The sequence below is a fragment of the Bufo bufo genome, chromosome 4, assembly GCF_905171765.1.
Source record: "Bufo bufo chromosome 4, aBufBuf1.1, whole genome shotgun sequence".
NCBI classification, from domain to species: Eukaryota; Metazoa; Chordata; class Amphibia; order Anura; family Bufonidae; genus Bufo; species Bufo bufo.
The window spans coordinates 384,702,879-384,721,140 of NC_053392.1; the positions used below are offsets into that span (position 1 = coordinate 384,702,879).

The window sequence follows — 18,262 nt, forward strand, 5'->3', positions numbered from 1 at the left end:
GGTACATAGGAGTCTTTCCAAGAAGGTTTTTGTGAAGTGATATATTTGCTGCCTGATGATGAGAAAAAATGTCTTGTAATTTTTTTTTTGCAACAGGAAGATGATCTTGAGGTTGACCAAACTGAGAAAGCTTCTCACTCCCAAAGTCAGTCTGAAGTCAAATACCGACAGCTGACGTTGCTGGTAACTATTATAACTGTGTTGTAAGTGATGTCAAAGGTGGACACAATTCCAGATTCTGAGAAGTGCAGCTAATAGAAGCGACTGCATTAGTAACCATATTTAAGAAGCAATGTTTAAAGTGGTTTCACAACATTCCATAAGTACACCTTCATAGGTGAAAAAGAAAGAATAAATACAGCACCCACCACAGGCTTCAACTCTTAGGTCCTGATGCACGCCCCTGTCAGAGCTGTATCCAACAGCTACCTTCAAAGATCCAGATGAAAAAAATGAAGGCAGCGTCCCACGAAAGGAAAATAGTGCTTTTAATTCATAAGTGATAGTCCTATAACAAGCAGCCCAAGTACATGAAACGTTTCGGCTACTCCTTAGCCTTCCTCAAGCATGCTTGAGGGAATCAACAAGGTAAAAGAGGAGAGAATATTTAAAAGAAGAAAAACTGCTACAAGAGGACATAGTTTGAAAAGTAATATCAGGAAGTATACTTTACTGAGAGAGTAGTGGATGCATGGAATAGCCTTCCTGCAGAAGTGGTAGCTGCAAATACAGTGGAGGAGTTTAAGCATGAATGGGATAGGCATAAGACCATCCTTCATATAAGATAGGGCCAGGGGCTATTCATAGTATTCAGTATATTGGGCAGACTAGATGGGCCAAATGGTTCTTATCTGCCGACACATTCAATGTTTCTCTATGTTTCTATTTTCCTTTCCTGGGACGCTGCCTCAATTTTTTTCTTTTGTATGGACCTCCATGGGTGAGAAAATAATGGGCAGCACGGTGGCTCAGTGGTTAGCACTGGTGCCCTGGAGTCCTGAGTTCGAATCTGACAATGAAGTTTGTATGTTCTTCCTATGTTTGTGTAGACTTCCTCCGGGTACTCCGGTTGCCTCTTACATATGGAAACATACTGATAAGTTAATTTGGAATTTAGGTTGTGAGCCATAATGGGGACAAGGACTGATAGGAGTGATGATAATCTCTGTACAGTGCTGTGGAATATATTTGCTGCTATATAAATGGGTAAGATGAATAAAGTAAGAAGGTGCTATAATGAAATGCAGGAAATGTTGGACTGCTCCGCGACTTGCCTTATAGGCCGAGCACTAATCTCTGTGTTATGGGTCACAGAAGGGTGTAGGAATTCTATTTCATATCTGATAACATTAATACATCTCTTATGTATACAGGATAATAAGCTACAAGCAGATCCAGGAGATAAGCGGTCACAGTTTGCTCGAGAAATCTTGAAGAGTGAGAGACAATATGTCCAAATCTTAGCAATAGTAAGAGATGTGTACGCTGCCCCACTGCAAGCTGCTCTGTCATCTAACCGAGCCATCCTCAGCATTGCTAATGTGCAAATCATCTTCTCGGATATCCTCAACATTTTACAAGTCAACAAGTATGTAGACCAAATATTACAAGCATATAATATGGCTTAGCAGGAGCACAACACAGTTATGAGCCCTGTGGTGAGTGAGGCCAGCTGCCTTTGCTTCCCTTAGGCTACTTTCACACTAGCGTTCGGGGCTCCGCTTGTGAGCTCCGTTTGAAGGCTCTCACAAGCGGCCCCGAACGGATCCGTCCAGCCCTAATGCATTCTGAGTGGAGGCGGATCCGCTCAGAATGCATCAGTCTGGCACCGTTTGTCCTCCGCTCCGCTCAGCAGGCGGACACCTGAACGCAGCTTGCAGCGTTCAGGTGTCCGCCTGGCCGTGCGGAGGCAAGCGGATCCGTCCAGACTTACAATGTAAGTCAATGGGGACGGATCCGTTTGAAGTTGACACAATATGGCTCAATTTTCAAACGGATCCGTCCCCCATTGACTTTCAATGTAAAGTCAAAACGGATCCGTTTGCATTATCATGAACAAAAAAAATAAAAAAATAAAAAATACAAATTATTATTATTTTTTTTTTTTTGTTCATGGTAATGCAAACGGATCCGTTCTGAACGGATCTAAGCGTTTGCATTATAAGAGCGCATCCGTCTGTGCAGATACCAGACGGACCCGCTCTGAACGCAAGTGTGAAAGTAGCCTTAACTGGTAGCAGAGTGAAATAATACAATTGGTATTGGTAACTGTGTACAGATTTATACAACTCCCAGTGACTTTAATGGGAAACGTATGACCCCTTATGCATTTAGGACCACCTAGTGGCAGCCGCAGTTAGTCAGATTTTTATCACTATTGGAAGGGAAGGTAGATTTAGGGTTGTGTGGCAGAAAATGTTCAAATTTTGTTTTTAGTATATCATGTTTTTCATTCGTTTTGTGTGTGTTTTGCTATTGGATCCTATAATTTCTATGTACATCCCTCACTGCTCTTGGAAGTTGGGTATTTAGACATTAAACTTCCATATGTTCACATTTATGTCCCCTTATTAATCCACACTTGTTTACATTATTTTTCCCTTTAGGATCAAAATATTCTATTGCATTAATTCTTAGTATCCACTGGAGTTTGCACTTGAATGTCATTTTCAGCATACATACTAGGGCCAAATATGAGTGATGCCAGATAACATATTAGCATGCATTTGAATTGCAGGAGAGAATACTAGTCTCTGGGATAAACTTCCCTGGGGTCATAGTAATATCTGTTGCCTGTAGCCCAGAAGGCAAGATCCACTACTTATTGACAGAGCTGACATTTCCACAGACATTGGACTGCCCCACCAGAAGATCCTTGGTTGGGCCAGAACACGAAAAGCCCCTTGAGGTCCAGCATTTAGCAAACCCATCTGCTGCCACGCCACGCTGGGGTTTATTACATCTTTGATGTTATTTTACATCATACCTGTCTTTGATGATATGGCCAGTGTGTGCTTAGAGCTTACAATGAAATTGAGACCCCATGTTCTTTATTGCTCCAATGTATCTAAATAAAAAACTCTTTGATTAAAAAATATAATGCCCTACCATATTATATATAAGGCTCCTATGCAGACCTATGTTGGTGTTTTGTAGACTGATACAGTGGTCTGGTCTTTCTCCTGATCAATCTACAGACAAAACAAGAGGAGGCAGATGCGGCACACTGCGTTGTTTGTAGGCCTGCATGAGAGCTGTAGATACCATACAGTAGAATATTTTTAATCAAGTCTTTAGGACCAGTGATGGCTAAGCTCTGGCACTCCATCTGTGGTGAAACTACGATTCCCTGCATGCTCCATTCATTTCTATGGAGTTCTGAGAACAGCCAACAAGCATACATCTTGGGAGTTGTAGTTTTACCACAGTTGGAGTGCCGGAGGTTAGCCATCACAGCTATAGGCCTATCCTTTTGGCTGTGAGACCATGTGCAAATTGTCTTTGTTGTGTACAGGTCCAGAGAGATTCCCTGAGAAAATCTGATTTCTACTCTTCCATTGTTATTATGTGGCATCTCATGTAAACTAATATCACGCTATCATTCATTCAGACAACTCTTATGTGAATTGACGGAAAGACTCCAGGAATGGGGGCCTGCACAGTGCTTGGGTGATGTTTTTATCAAGTTTGCATCACGACTCAAGACATACACTAATTTCTTCAACAACTACATGGTGATCCTTAAAACTATAGACAAGGTAAAGTTCTCTGAGGTTCTCTAACCACAGGCAACCCCTTTATTATGGCAACCAATGCTCCCAACAACTCTGGCCACAACTAGCCAGACATTTTATGTAATATTTTAGCTATTCAGCTATTCCGTAATCGTTAGCTGCTCTTTGCTTTGACTAATACAGGGGTCCCAACCAAGTAAGAGAACCCCTCCCCCCTCTTATGATGTCCATAACTCATAAAAGGGGAGATAGACAGGGATTCTCCTGTATGTGGAAGATGTATTTGTAAATTTTTACCTCTAGAAACCGCACCACACCTCTCAACAGGTTGTGTCTGGTATTGCCACTCTGCCCCATTGAAGTCAATGGGTGTGCACTGCAATACCACACACAACCCGTAAAAGTTGTGGTGCTGAGAAAAAACTTTAATTGAAGACCATCATTATATACAGACGTATAAAACAATGATCTTTCCTTCTTTGCAGTGCAGGGAAGCCATGCCAACATTCCGAGCCTTCTTAAAAAGACACAATCAAACAGTTTTAACTAAAATGATGAGGTAAGTGCACACTATAATACCACCTATTTCAGTGCTGCCCCCTGTGCCATGCAGCCCCATTTCAGGAGTCCAGCTTACCCTGGTTTGCAAAACTGGTTTGGTTTGTAAAAACTAAGAAAAAAAATTATAATTTCTTTGCAACAGTGAGCGAAAAATGTATTTTCTGTCAGAAATGTTCATCTAAGGCTACTTTCAGATCTGCGCTTCCCCTTTCTGCTATTAAGATCCATCATAGGGTCTCAATAGCGGGGAAAAGCGCTTTCGTTTTGTCCCCATTCATTATTAATGGGAACAAAACTGAACTGAACGAAACAGAACGCCCCAGAATGCATTCCGTTCCGTTTGGTTGTGTCCCCATCGCGGACAGTATAACGCTGCAAGCAGTGTTTTTCTGTCCACAATGTGGTGCAGAGCAAGACGGATCCGTCCGCCATTGACTTTCAATGGAGTTCATGACGGATCCGTCATCGCTATGTTAAAGATAATACAACCGGATCCGGTAATAACGGATGCAGATGGTTGTATTATCGTGACAGAAGCGTTTTTGCTGATCCATGACAGATCCAGCACAAACGCTGGTGTGAAAGTAGCCTAATCTTAAACAACCCCTTTAACTACCCCCATCACATTAAAATTGAAAAAACCCTCCTGAAAATCACTTTTCTTAGATTTAAAATTTGTCTGAAGTAAATATATTTGGCGCACAAGTAAAGTAAACGAAAAATGTATTTTCTGTTAGAAATGTTCACACAAACGTATATTCTTTCCATGTCCGTTTTTTTTTTTTGGCGGACCGTATACGGAACCATTCATTTCAATGGGTCCACAAAAAAACTGAAGTTACTCCGTGTGCATTCCGCTTCCGTATGTCTGTATTTCCATTCCGGACAAGGATAGTACTGTTCTATGAAGGGCCAGCTTTTCCGTTCCGCAAAATACGGAATGCACATGGACGTCATCCGTATTTTTTGCGGATCCGTTTTTTGCGGACCGCAAAATACATACGGTCGTGTGCATGAGGCCTAAAAGTGAGCAAAATCTTTTTCATAGGTATATAAAAATAAAAAAAATTATATTAGATTCCTTACTACTATTGTAGCATGAAACAGGTATCGCTAAAGAAGCAGCCGCATGTTGTATGGTAAAGATAAGAACAGGAAAGGGTAGAGGCAGTGTAAAATGGAAACTTATTCGATGTTTGTGTGTGTGAGGTACAAGTGTTTGGTGTAACTTACACTACTCACCAAAAGTTAGGGATATTTGTCTTTCGGGTGAAATTTATGAAAAACTTAAAAAGTTCATGCTACACTGCAGTGATGTTATATCATGAAAGTAGGGCATTTGAGTAAAAGCATGCAATGATGATTTCCTCATCTCAACCTATTTATTGAAACAGCCAACACCAGTGGTGGGTATACCCCCACAAAAAATGTCAGTGTCTCAATATCTTGTCAAGTGGACTTGAGCATCAATTACAGCTTAACAACAGCGTCTCATGCTGTTCACAAGTCGGCTTATTGTCTCCTGAGGCATGGAATCAGTGGCGCACCTACAGGGGGGGTCCAGCGGGTCTGGACCCCCCTTAGAACAACCAGCCAATATATATATTTTTATCCCTCAGGGCCGCACCGCCGATCACCACAGGCGGCGCGGCCCTGGATGTAATTGCGGCAGCGGTGGCAGTAGGAGATGAGCGCTTGTCCCTCCCCTGTTCTTCTGATAGGCCGCAGGCACTAATGCCTACAGCCTATCAGAGGACGGCTCAGGCGGCGCGATGACGTCATCATCGCGCCGCCTGAGCCGGGCAGCACACAGCAGGGACACAGGCCGGAAGAGGCCTGCATCGCATCACTGCTGATGGAGGTAAGTATCAGTGTTTTCTTTTTTTGGGAGGGCGGGAGCTGGCACTATGGGGGCATCTGACAATTCTTACAGCCCAATTTTTTTTGGGGGTGGCACTCTGGGGGCATTTCTTACTGGCACATTATGGGGGGGGGCACCATGGGGGGCATCTTGGGGCCCTAAAGGGGCTTTTTTTTTTAAATTGACACATTATGGGGGGCACTATAGGGGAGAACGGCACTATGGGGCATCTGGTGGCAATATAGGGGCACTATGGGGGAAGTGGGTGTTCTAAAGGGGACTTTTTTTCTTATTGGCACATTATGGGGGGCATTATGGCATCTGGTGGCACTAAGGGGGCATTTTTTACTGGCACATTATGGGGGGGGCACCATGGGGGAGAGGAGCACTATGGGGGCATCTGGGGGGTCTAAAGGGGCTTTTTTTTATTGACACATTATGGGGGGCACTATAGGGGAGAACGGCACTATGGGGCATCTGGTGGCACTATAGGGGCATTATTTGGGGGCACTATGGGGAAGTGGGGGCTCTAAAGGGGCCTTTTTTCTTATTGGCACATTATGGGGGGCATTATGGCATCTGGTGGCACGGAGGGGGCATTTTTTACTGGCACATTATGGGAGGCACTATAGGGGAGAGCGGCACTATGGGGGAGTGGAGCACTATTGGGGCATATGGTAGCACTTAGGAGGGGCATTTTTTACTGGCATATTATGGGGGACACTATGGGGAAGGGGGAGAGGAGCACTATGAGGGCATTTACTGGGGCACTAGGGGTATTTTATACTGGCATACATTATGGGGACATTAGCTCAACTGCGGGCACTAAGCGGGGGTATTTCATGTACTGTCATATTATAGGGAGAATTATTACTACTAGGGGGTATTAGCTTTACTACTACTGGGGGGCTATGAGGAACATGATTACTAGTATGGGCACTATAGGGGCATTATTACTACTAAGTGTGCTCTGGCAGAGAATTGTTTCTATTGGTGGGATTTTGGGGAGCACTGTTACTTTGGGGGGCACCCTGCCACAGTATCAGCTTAGCACAATAATTTTTGGGGGACATTATCTTTATACTATTAGTGTCTGGGCACAGTTATTTTTTAGAGCACTGTGTGCCAATAATTGTTGAAGGGGGCACTATCTGTGTGGTAGTAGTATTTCCAGGGGGACTGTTTCTGCAGTATAGTATTGGGGGTGGCAGGAAAGGGTGTTCAGAAGATGTGAAGATGATGGAAATGTGGGAAACTAATGTCTGTTAATCTCTGCAGAGACGGGGGATGGCTGAAAAATCATCATGGCGGTCTAGTCTGAATGGAGAAGATGAGGAAAGAGAACGTCTACAGCAAAAGTGACATCACTGGATGTAAGAGGTATGTGGCGCTATGTAGGAGAGGAGATGCTCCGGCTCCTCCCCCTGCCATTTGCAGAAGGAGGATTCAGAGCTGGGTGAGGATGGCCAAAGGGGGCAGCAGGCCATGGGCGGGTGACAGATGGTGGGGGGGGGACCACAAGCCTTGAGCAGGATCTGGGGAAGGAGGAGAGCGGAGGAGCTTCCTGGCTGTAGCTTGTTGTATAAGCAGGCAGTGCAGCCAGGACAGACCCTCCCCTCTCCGTATGAGGTGTAGAGACAGGCCTCAACAATAGAATTTCAGCTGTACAGTGTTTGTTGGGCGTGGCCTATTATATGTAGGAGGGGCTTTTAATAATGAGCGGGGCTTAAAAATACGGCACGCTACGGAGCTTTTAGAAATGGCCAAGTAAAAGAATCAGCGCAACACACTATGGCCCACCACCCGCATCTTTAAATATAAAGGGGGCTTTGAAAAATGGGCAGGCAAAAGAATTGGCACAGCGCACTACACATGCCACATTTTTTTGCCTTTCGGACCCCCACTAGACAAAATTCCTGGGTGCTCCTCTGCATGGAATACCACTCTTCTTGAAGGGCAGCCCTCAGGTCATTGAGGGTCTATGGTACAGAGTTACAAGCCTATACACGGCGACCAGGGCCGTTTCTTGGGGCGGGCGGGTCGGGCAGCCGGCAAGGCACAGCAGGAGATGAGTGCTGCTGCCGGCATTTACGAATCCAAAGTATAGTCATTTGTATTAACACACCCAGCACTGCTATATCTCTATATGACAGCTGTGCCAGCACACTCAGCTCTGCTATATCTCTATATATGATAGCTGCCCCAACACACCCACCACTGCTATATCTCTATATGACAGCTGTCCCAGCACACTCAGCTCTGCTATATCTCTATATATGATAGCTGCCCTAGCACACCCAGCTCTGATACATCTAATACACGACAGCTGCACCAGCACACACAGCTCTACTATATATCTATATATGACAGCTGCCCCAGCAAACCCAGCTCTGCTACATCTCTACACATGACAGCTGCCCAAACACACCCAGCTCTGCTACATCTCTACACATGACAGCTGCCCAAACACACCCAGCTCTGCTACATCTATACACATGACAGCTGCCCCAGCACACTCAGCTCTGCTATATCTATATATATCTACTGTATAGCAATACTTAGAGATATATAGATGTAGCAGAGCTGGGTGTGCTGGGGCAGCTGTCATATATAGAGATATAGTAGAGCTGAGTGTGCTGGTGCAGCTGTCATGTGTATTAGATGTAGCAGAACTGGGTGTGCTGGGGCAGCTATCATATATAGAGATATAGCAGAGCTGAGTGTGCTGGGACAGCTGTCATATAGAGATATAGCAGTGCTGGGTGTGTTGGGGCAGCTATCATATATAGAGATATAGCAGAGCTCAGTGTGCTGGGACAGCTGTCATATAGAGATATAGCAGTGCTGGGTGTGTTGGGGCAGCTATCATATATAGAGATATAGCAGAGCTGAGTGTGCTGGCACAACTGTCATATAGAGATATAGCAGTGCTGGGTGTGTTGGGGCAGCTGTCATGTGTATAGATGTACACTTAGCCAGCTACAACAGTAGCAAGGCAGATCTTATGGCTGTGTGGTTAGGTGCTTTGCCTCTGATACAGAAGGTCGTGGGTTTGAATCCCAGCAGAAACTTTTCTGAAATACAGGCTAAATTAGAATACACAAGCACTGACTCCATATATGGACATACAGGGTGGGACACAGGAAGAGGCTGCATCGCATCGCTGACATGGAGGTAAGTATAAGTGTTTTTTTTTTTTAATACCCAACTGTTACTGCCATGGGGGGAGCAGGAGGCACTTGATACTGGCACATGGGGGGGGGGGGAGATGGCACTATAATACTGGCACATGGGGGGAAGGAGAGAGGCACTTGATACTGGCACATGGGGGGAAGGAGAGAGGCACTTGATACTGGCACATGGTGGGGGGGGGAGAGGCACTTGATACTGGCACTTTTGGGGGGGGGGAGATGGCACTATGATACTGGCACATGGGGGGAAGAGGCACTTGATACTGGCACTTTTTTTTGGGGGGGGGGAGATGGCACTATGATACTGGGACATGGGGGGAAGAGAGAAGCACTTGATACTGGCACATGGGGGGGTTTGGCACTATGATACTGGCACATGGGTGGGAAGGAGAGAGGCACTTGATACTGGCACATTGGGGGGGTGGCACTATGATACTGGGACATGTGGGGGGAGGAGAGAGGCACTTGATACTGGCACAAGATGGGGGGGCATCTATGGGGACACTTACTGGCACATTATTGGGGGTCATTATGGGGGACACTATACCGGCAGCCTATCAGAGGCCGGACACTGAGGGCATCTACTGGGGCACTATATATGGGGCATTTTATACTGGTACATTATGGGGTGCACTAGCAGGAATAGGGGAGAGGAGCAGTATGGGGGAATTTACTGGGGGCACTATATAGGAGTAATTTATACTGGGACATTATGGGGGCACTACGGGGACATTAGCTCAACTGGGGGCATTACAAGGGTAGATTCTTTTGACACTCGCCCTGAGAGAAATTTTACCTAGAAACTGCACTGACGGCGACTGAGCTGATCCCATAGGTTTTCAATGGGATTCAGGTCTGGAGAAAGTGCAGGCCACTCCATTTGAGGTACCCCAGTATCCAGCAGCCATTCCCTAATGATGCGACCTCAATTAGTCCTGTGTTGTTCATGCAGAGGCACAATGACTGGATTAATGATGTTATTCAAATAGTATGGGCTTGTCACTGTACCATTCACAAAGTGTAGGGCAGTTCTGTATTGACTAGTCACACCTGCCCATGCTGTAACACCACCACCACCAAAGGCAAACCTATCGCTCTTCTTGACGTCTCCAACTTCGTTGTCCACCATCATTTCTGCTCAGCGTGAATCAACTTTCATCAGTTAACAGCACTGAGGCCCACTGGTCCCTCGTCCAGTGTAGATGCTCCCTAGCCATGCAAGACGATGATGCATGTGGTCACATACCCTTGCAGGTCATCTAGCACGAAGACCACGCTGATGTAACCCAATGGTCTGACACTTGGGTGCCTCTCACCTCCCTAAAATGTAAAATGTGCTTGAAGTTGTGTGGCATTCATCATCCGGTTCTGCAGAGCATTTTTCACAATAAAGCGGTCATCAGTGTGGGATGTGGCCACAGGACGTCCACTTCTATGCCTTTCTGTGACTCTTCCAGTCTCTCTGTATCTCTGTTGCAACCTTCTGATGACACCCTGTGACGCTCTAAGCTCAGTGGCCACTTTCGTCTAAAAACATCCTCCTCGCAATGGCGAAGTACTGTTGTTTAATTGTTGGGTGTTGTCTTGGTCTCATGATGTCAAAATGTGAACAGCATGATGAGGAGGACTGTTTAAATACCAATTCTATTTGAACCAGGAAATCTATTGGGCGATTCATGGATCAAACACCTGTTGTGAATTTTGCCGTTAAGCTCCTTGTTAGAGAACAGCAAGTTGTGCAAAAAGTACTGAAACACTGAACACTTGGACAGGTGCTTTCAAAAGTTTAGAGGAGGTCACATTAAGTTCACCTGTAAAGATTAGAGTGCATTTTGGGTTCATCTTGAAATTTCACCCACAAGCCAAATATCCCTAACTTTTAGTGAGTAGTGTATTTGACACTGTGATCTGAACAGGTGAAACTCGAAAAGATTTTATATCGTGCAAAGTTCATTTATTTCAGTAATGCAACTTAAAAGGTGAAACTAACATATGAGATAGACTCATTACATGCAAAGCGAGATACTTCAAGCCTTTATTTGTTATAATTTGAATGATTATGGCCTATAGCCTTTGAAACCCCAAAGTCACAATTTTGAGGTACCCTTTGCTCAGGGGATATGGATTAATTAGCTGACTAGAGTGTGACACTTTGAGCCTAGAATATTGAACCTTTTCACAAAATTTTAATTTTAAGCTGCATTAATGCAATTGCTTTTAAGTTGCATTACTGAAATAAATGGACTTTTGCACGATATTCAAATTTTTTGAGTTTCACCTGTATATCTGAGTCATGGCATCAATATAGCCTAATTAGGTGCAAAAGAATGATTAGATGGGCAAGTGCTAATCTTCTCACTGTTTTCATAGAAAACAAAACACTCCCATATGTATCAATCAGAGAGCAAATTTGCTCTCTAATTGATGGAGCAGAGGGAGATAGACATGCACAGAAGTCCATATTATTCTCCCCCTGGGGACATTTACAGTTACACAGCGAGAGAGGATTTTTTTTTCTCTCCTTCTGCAGCCTGTCAGTACCCCCACTGCCTCATAGCTGGCTGAAAAGGTGTGGGGGCTGCTAACCCTTAGGCCTCTTTCACACAAACGATACGGATTGTGTCAGGGTGCGTTCAGTGAAACTCGCACCATTTCGCAAGCAAGTTCAGTCAGTGGTTCGTTTTTTCCCCGCATAGGTGCAATCTGTTTTGATGCATTTTTCACACACGTGAAAAAAACCTGAAGATTTATAAACAACATCTCCTAGCAACCATCCGGACCGCATCCGAATGCAATGCATTTTTCACGTAAGCCCCATTCACTTCTATGGGGCCAGGGCTGCGTGAAAAATGAAGAATATACACTGCTCAAAAAAATAAAGGGAACACTTAAACAACACAATGTAACTCCAAGTCAATCACACTTCTGTGAAATCAAACTGTCCACTTAGGAAGCAACACTGAGTGACAATCAATTTCACATGCTGTTGTGCAAATGGGATAGACAATAGGTGGAAATTATAGGCAATTAGCAAGACACCCCCAATAAAGGAGTGGTTCTGCAGGTGGTAACCACAGACCACTTCTCAGTTCCTATGCTTCCTGGCTGATGTTTTGGTCACTTTTGAATGCTGGTGGTGCTTTCACTCTAGTGGTAGCATGAGACGGAGTCTACAACCCACACAAGTGGCTCAGGTATTGCAGCTTATCCAGGATGGCACATCAATGCGAGCTGTGGCAAGAAGGTTTGCTGTGTCTGTCAGCGTAGTGTCCAGAGCATGGAGGCGCTACCAGGAGACAGGCCAGTACATCAGGAGACGTGGAGCAGGCTGTAGGAGGGCAACAACCCAGCAGTAGGACCGCTACCTCCGCCTTTGTGCAAGGAGGAACACTGCCAGAGCCCTGCAAAATGACCTCCAGCAGGCCACAAATGTGCATGTGTCTGCTCAAACGGTCAGAAACAGACTCCATGAGGGTAATATGAGGGCCCGACGTCCACAGGTGGGGGTTGTGCTTACAGCACAACACCGTGCAGAACGTTTGGCATTTGCCAGAAAACACCAAGATTGGCAAATTCACCACTGGCGCCCTGTGCTCTTCACAGATGAAAGCAGGTTCACACTGAGCACATGTGACAGACGTGACAGAGTCTGGAGACGCTGTGGAGAACGTTCTGCTGCCTGCAACATCCTCCAGCATGACCGGTTTGGCATTAGGTCAGTAATGGTGTGGGGTGGCATTTCTTTGGAGGGCCGCACAGCCCTCCATGTGCTAGCCAGAGGTAGCCTGACTGCCATTAGGTACCAAGATGAGATCCTCAGACCCCTTGTGAGACCATATGCTGGTGAGGTTGGCCCTGAGTTCCTCCTAATGCAAGACAATGCTAGACCTCATGTGGCTGGAGTGTGTCAGCAGTTCCTGCAAGACGAAGGCATTGATGCTATGGACTGGCCCGTCCGTTCCCCAGACCTGAATCCAATTGAGCACATCTGGGACATCATGTCTCGCTCTATCCACCAATGTCACGTTGCACCACAGACTGTCCAGGAGTTGGCAGATGCTTTAGTCCAGGTCTGGGAGGAGATCCCTCAGGAGACTGTCCGCCACCTCATCGGGAGCATGCACAGGCGTTGTAGGGAGGTCATACAGGGACGGGGAGGCCACACACACTACTGAGCCTCATTTTGACTTGTTTTAACCACCTCCGGACCGCCTAACGCAGGATCGCGTTCCGGAGGTGGCAGCCCTGCGCAGAGACACGCATATACGCGTCATCTCGCGATGGCCGAGATTTCCTGTGAACGCGCGCACACAGGCGCGCGCGCTCACAGGAACGGAAGGTAAGAGAGTTGATCTCCAGCCTGCCAGCGGCGATCGTTCGCTGGCAGGCTGGAGATGTGTTTTTTTTAACCCCTAACAGGTATATTAGACGCTGTTTTGATAACAGCGTCTAATATACCTGCTACCTGGTCCTCTGGTGGTCCCCTTTGTTTGATCGACCACCAGAGGACACAGGTAGCTCAGTAAAGTAGCACCAAGCACCAAGCACCACTACACTACACTACACTACACCCCCCCCCCCCCCCCGTCACTTATTAACCCCTTATTAGCCCCTGATCACCCCATATAGACTCCCTGATCACCCCCCTGTCATTGATTACCCCCCTGTCATTGATCACCCCCCTGTAAAGTTCCATTCAGACGTCCGCATGATTTTTACGGATCCACTGATAGATGGATCGGATCCGCAAAACGCATCCGGACGTCTGAATGAAGCCTTACAGGGGCGTGATCAATGACTGTGGTGATCACCCCATATAGACTCCCTGATCACCCCCCTGTCATTGATTACCCCCCTGTCATTGATTACCCCCCTGTAAAGCTCCATTCAGACGTCCGCATGATTTTTACGGATCCACTGATAGATGGATCGGATCCGCAAAACGCATCCGGACGTCTGAATGAAGCCTTACAGGGGCATGATCAATGACTGTGGTGATCACCCCATATAGACTCCCTGATCACCCCCCTGTAAAGCTCCATTCAGATGTCCGCATGATTTTTACGGATGCACTGATAGATGGATCCGATCCGCAAAACGCATCCGGACGTCTGAATGAAGCCTTACAGGGGCATGATCAATGACTGTGGTGATCACCCCCCCTGTCATTGATTACCCCCCTGTAAAGCTCCATTCAGATGTCCGCATGATTTTTACGGATGCACTGATAGATGGATCGGATCCGCAAAACGCATCCGGACGTCTGAATGAAGCCTTACAGGGGCATGATCAATGACTGTGGTGATCACCCCATATAGACTCCCTGATCACCCCCCTGTAAAGCGCCATTCAGATGTCCGCATGATTTTTACGGATGCACTGATAGATGGATCCGATCCGCAAAACGCATCCGGACGTCTGAATGAAGCCTTACAGGGGCGTGATCAATGACTGTGGTGCCTTACAGGGGCGTGATCAATGACTGTGGTGATCAACCCATATAGACTCCCTGATCACCCCCCTGTCATTGATTACCCCCCTGTCATTGATTACCCCCCTGTAAAGCTCCATTCAGATGTCCGCATGATTTTTACGGATGCACTGATAGATGGATCGGATCCGCAAAACGCATACGGACGTCTGAATGAAGCCTTACAGGGGCATGATCAATGACTGTGGTGATCACCCCATATAGACTCCCTGATCACCCCCCTGTCATTGATTACCCCCCTGTCATTGATTACCCCCCTGTAAAGCTCCATTCAGACGTCCGCATGATTTTTACGGATCCACTGATAGATGGATCGGATCCGCAAAACGCATACGGACGTCTGAATGAAGCCTTACAGGGGCGTGATCAATGACTGTGGTTATCACCCCATATAGACTCCCTGATCACCCCCCTGTCATTGATCACCCCCCTGTCATTGATCACCCCCCCCTGTCATTGATCACCCTCTGTAAGGCTCCATTCAGACATTTTTTTGGCCCAAGTTAGCGGAATTTTTTTATTTTTTTCTTACAAAGTCTCATATTCCACTAACTTGTGTCAAAAAATAAAATCTCACATGAACTCACCATACCCCTCACGGAAACCAAATGCGTAAAATTTTTTAGACATTTATATTCCAGACTTCTTCTCACGCTTTAGGGCCCCTAGAATGCCAGGGCAGTATAAATACCCCACATGTGACCCCATTTCGGAAAGAAGACACCCCCAGGTATTCCGTGAGGGGCATATTGAGTCCATGAAAGATTGAAATTTTTGTCCCAAGTTAGCGGAACGGGAGACTTTGTGAGAAAAAAATTAAAAATATCAATTTCCGCTAACTTGTGCCAAAAAAATTTTTTTTCTATGAACTCGCCATGCCCCTCATTGAATACCTTGGGGTGTCTTCTTTCCAAAATGGGGTCACATGTGGGGTATTTATACTGCCCTGGCATTCTAGGGGCCCCAAAGCGTGAGAAGAAGTCTGGTATCCAAATGTCTAAAAATGCCCTCCTAAAAGGAATTTGGGCACCTTTGCGCATCTAGACTGCAAAAAAGTGTCACACATCTGGTATCGCCGTACTCAGGAGAAGGTGGGGAATGTGTTTTGGGGTGTCATTTTACATATACCCATGCTGGGTGAGAGAAATATCTTGGTCAAATGCCAACTTTGTATAAAAAAATGGGAAAAGTTGTCTTTTGCCAAGATATTTCTCTCACCCAGCAAGGGTATATGTAAAATGACACCCCAAAACACATTCCCCAACTTCTCCTGAATACGGCGATACCACATGTGTGACACTTTTTTGCAGCCTAGGTGGGCAAAGGGGCCCACATTCCAAAGAGCACCTTTAGGATTTCACAGGTCATTTACCTACTTACCACACATTAGGGCCCCTGGAAAATGCCAGGGCAGTATAACTACCCCACAAGTGACCCCATTTTGGAAAGAAGACACCCCAAGGTATTCCGTGAGGGGCATGGCAAGTTCCTAGAATTTTTTATTTTTTGTCACAAGTTAGTGGAAAATGATGATTTTTTTTTTTTTTTTTTTTTTTCATACAAAGTCTCATATTCCACTAACTTGTGACAAAAAATAAAAATTTCCATGAACTCACTATGCCCATCAGCGAATACCTTGGGGTCTCTTCTTTCCAAAATGGGGTCACTTGTGGGGTAGTTATACTGCCCTGACATTCTAGGGGCCCAAATGTGTGGTAAGGAGTTTGAAATCAAATTCTGTAAAAAATGACCAGTGAAATCCGAAAGGTGCTCTTTGGAATATGGGCCCCTTTGCCCACCTAGGCTGCAAAAAAGTGTCACACATCTGGTATCTCCGTACTCAGGAGAAGGTGGGGAATGTGTTTTGGGGTGTCATTTTACATATACCCATGCTGGGTGAGAGAAATATCTTGGCAAAAGACAACTTTTCCCATTTTTTTATACAAAGTTGGCATTTGACCAAGATATTTATCTCACCCAGCATGGGTATATGTAAAAAGACACCCCAAAACACATTCCTCAACTTCTCCTGAGTACGGGGATACCAGATGTGTGACACTTTTTTGCAGCCTAGGTGGGCAAAGGGGCCCACATTCCAAAGAGCACCTTTTGGATTTCATAGGTCATTTTTTACTGAATTTGATTTCAAACTCCTTACCACACATTTGGGCCCCTAGAATGCCAGGGCAGTATAACTACCCCACAAGTGACCCCATTTTGGAAAGAAGAGACCCCAAGGTATTCGCTGATGGGCATAGTGAGTTCATGGAAGTTTTTATTTTTTGTCACAAGTTAGTGGAATATGAGACTTTGTATGAAAAAAAAAAAAAAAAAAAAAAAAAAAAAATCATCATTTTCCACTAACTTGTGACAAAAAATAAAAAATTCTAGGAACTCGCCATGCCCCTCACGGAATACCTTGGGGTGTCTTCTTTCCAAAATGGGGTCACTTGTGGGGTAGTTATACTGCCCTGGCATTCTAGGGGCCCAAATGTGTGGTAAGGAGTTTGAAATCAAATTCTGAAAAAAATGACCTGTCAAATCCGAAAGGTGCTCTTTGGAATATGGGCCCCTTTGCCCACCTAGGCTGCAAAAAAGTGTCACACATCTGGTATCTCCGTACTCAGGAGAAGTTGGGGAATGTGTTTTGGGGTGTCATTTTATATATACCCATGCTGGGTGAGATAAATATCTTGGTCAAATGCCAACTTTGTATAAAAAAATGGGAAAAGTTGTCTTTTGCCAAGATATTTCTCTCACCCAGCATGGGTATATATAAAATGACACCCCAAAACACATTCCTCAACTTCTCCTGAGTACGGAGATACCAGATGTGTGACACTTTTTTGCAGCCTAGGTGGGCAAAGGGGCCCATATTCCAAAGAGCACCTTTCGGATTTGACAGGTCATTTTTTTCAGAATTTGATTTCAAACTCCTTACCACACATTTGGGCCCCTAGAATGCCAGGGCAGTATAACTACCCCACAAGTGACCCCATTTTGGAAAGAAGAGACCCCAAGGTATTTCGTGATGGGCATAGTGAGTTCATAGAAGCTTTTATTTTTTGTCACAAGTTAGTGGAATATGAGACTTTGTAAGAAAAAAAAAAAAATAAAAATCATCATTTTCCGCTAACTTGTGACAAAAAATAAAAAGTTCTATGAACTCACTATGCCCATCAGCGAATACCTTAGGGTGTGTACTTTCCGAAATGGGGTCATTTGTGGGGTGTTTGTACTGTCTGGCCATTGTAGAACCTCAGGAAACATGACAGGTGCTCAGAAAGTCAGAGCTGCTTCAAAAAGCGGAAATTCACATTTTTGTACCATAGTTTGTAAACGCTATAACTTTTACCCAAACCATTTTTTTTTTACCCAAACATTTTTTTTTTATCAAAGACATGTAGAACTATAAATTTAGAGC

At 45.3% G+C, this 18,262-nt stretch overlaps 1 protein-coding gene across 1 annotated transcript in view; it reads left to right on the forward strand.

Moving 5' to 3' along the window:
• Positions 1–18,262, forward strand: part of ECT2L (epithelial cell transforming 2 like) — a 74,365-nt gene that overhangs the window by 37,248 nt on the left and 18,855 nt on the right. Inside the window, exons 14-17 of the mRNA XM_040429224.1 lie at positions 97–183; positions 1,374–1,588; positions 3,611–3,758; positions 4,220–4,293. Coding sequence (XP_040285158.1) covers positions 97–183; positions 1,374–1,588; positions 3,611–3,758; positions 4,220–4,293 — 524 coding nt within the window. The remainder of the gene's footprint in view (positions 1–96; positions 184–1,373; positions 1,589–3,610; positions 3,759–4,219; positions 4,294–18,262) is intronic.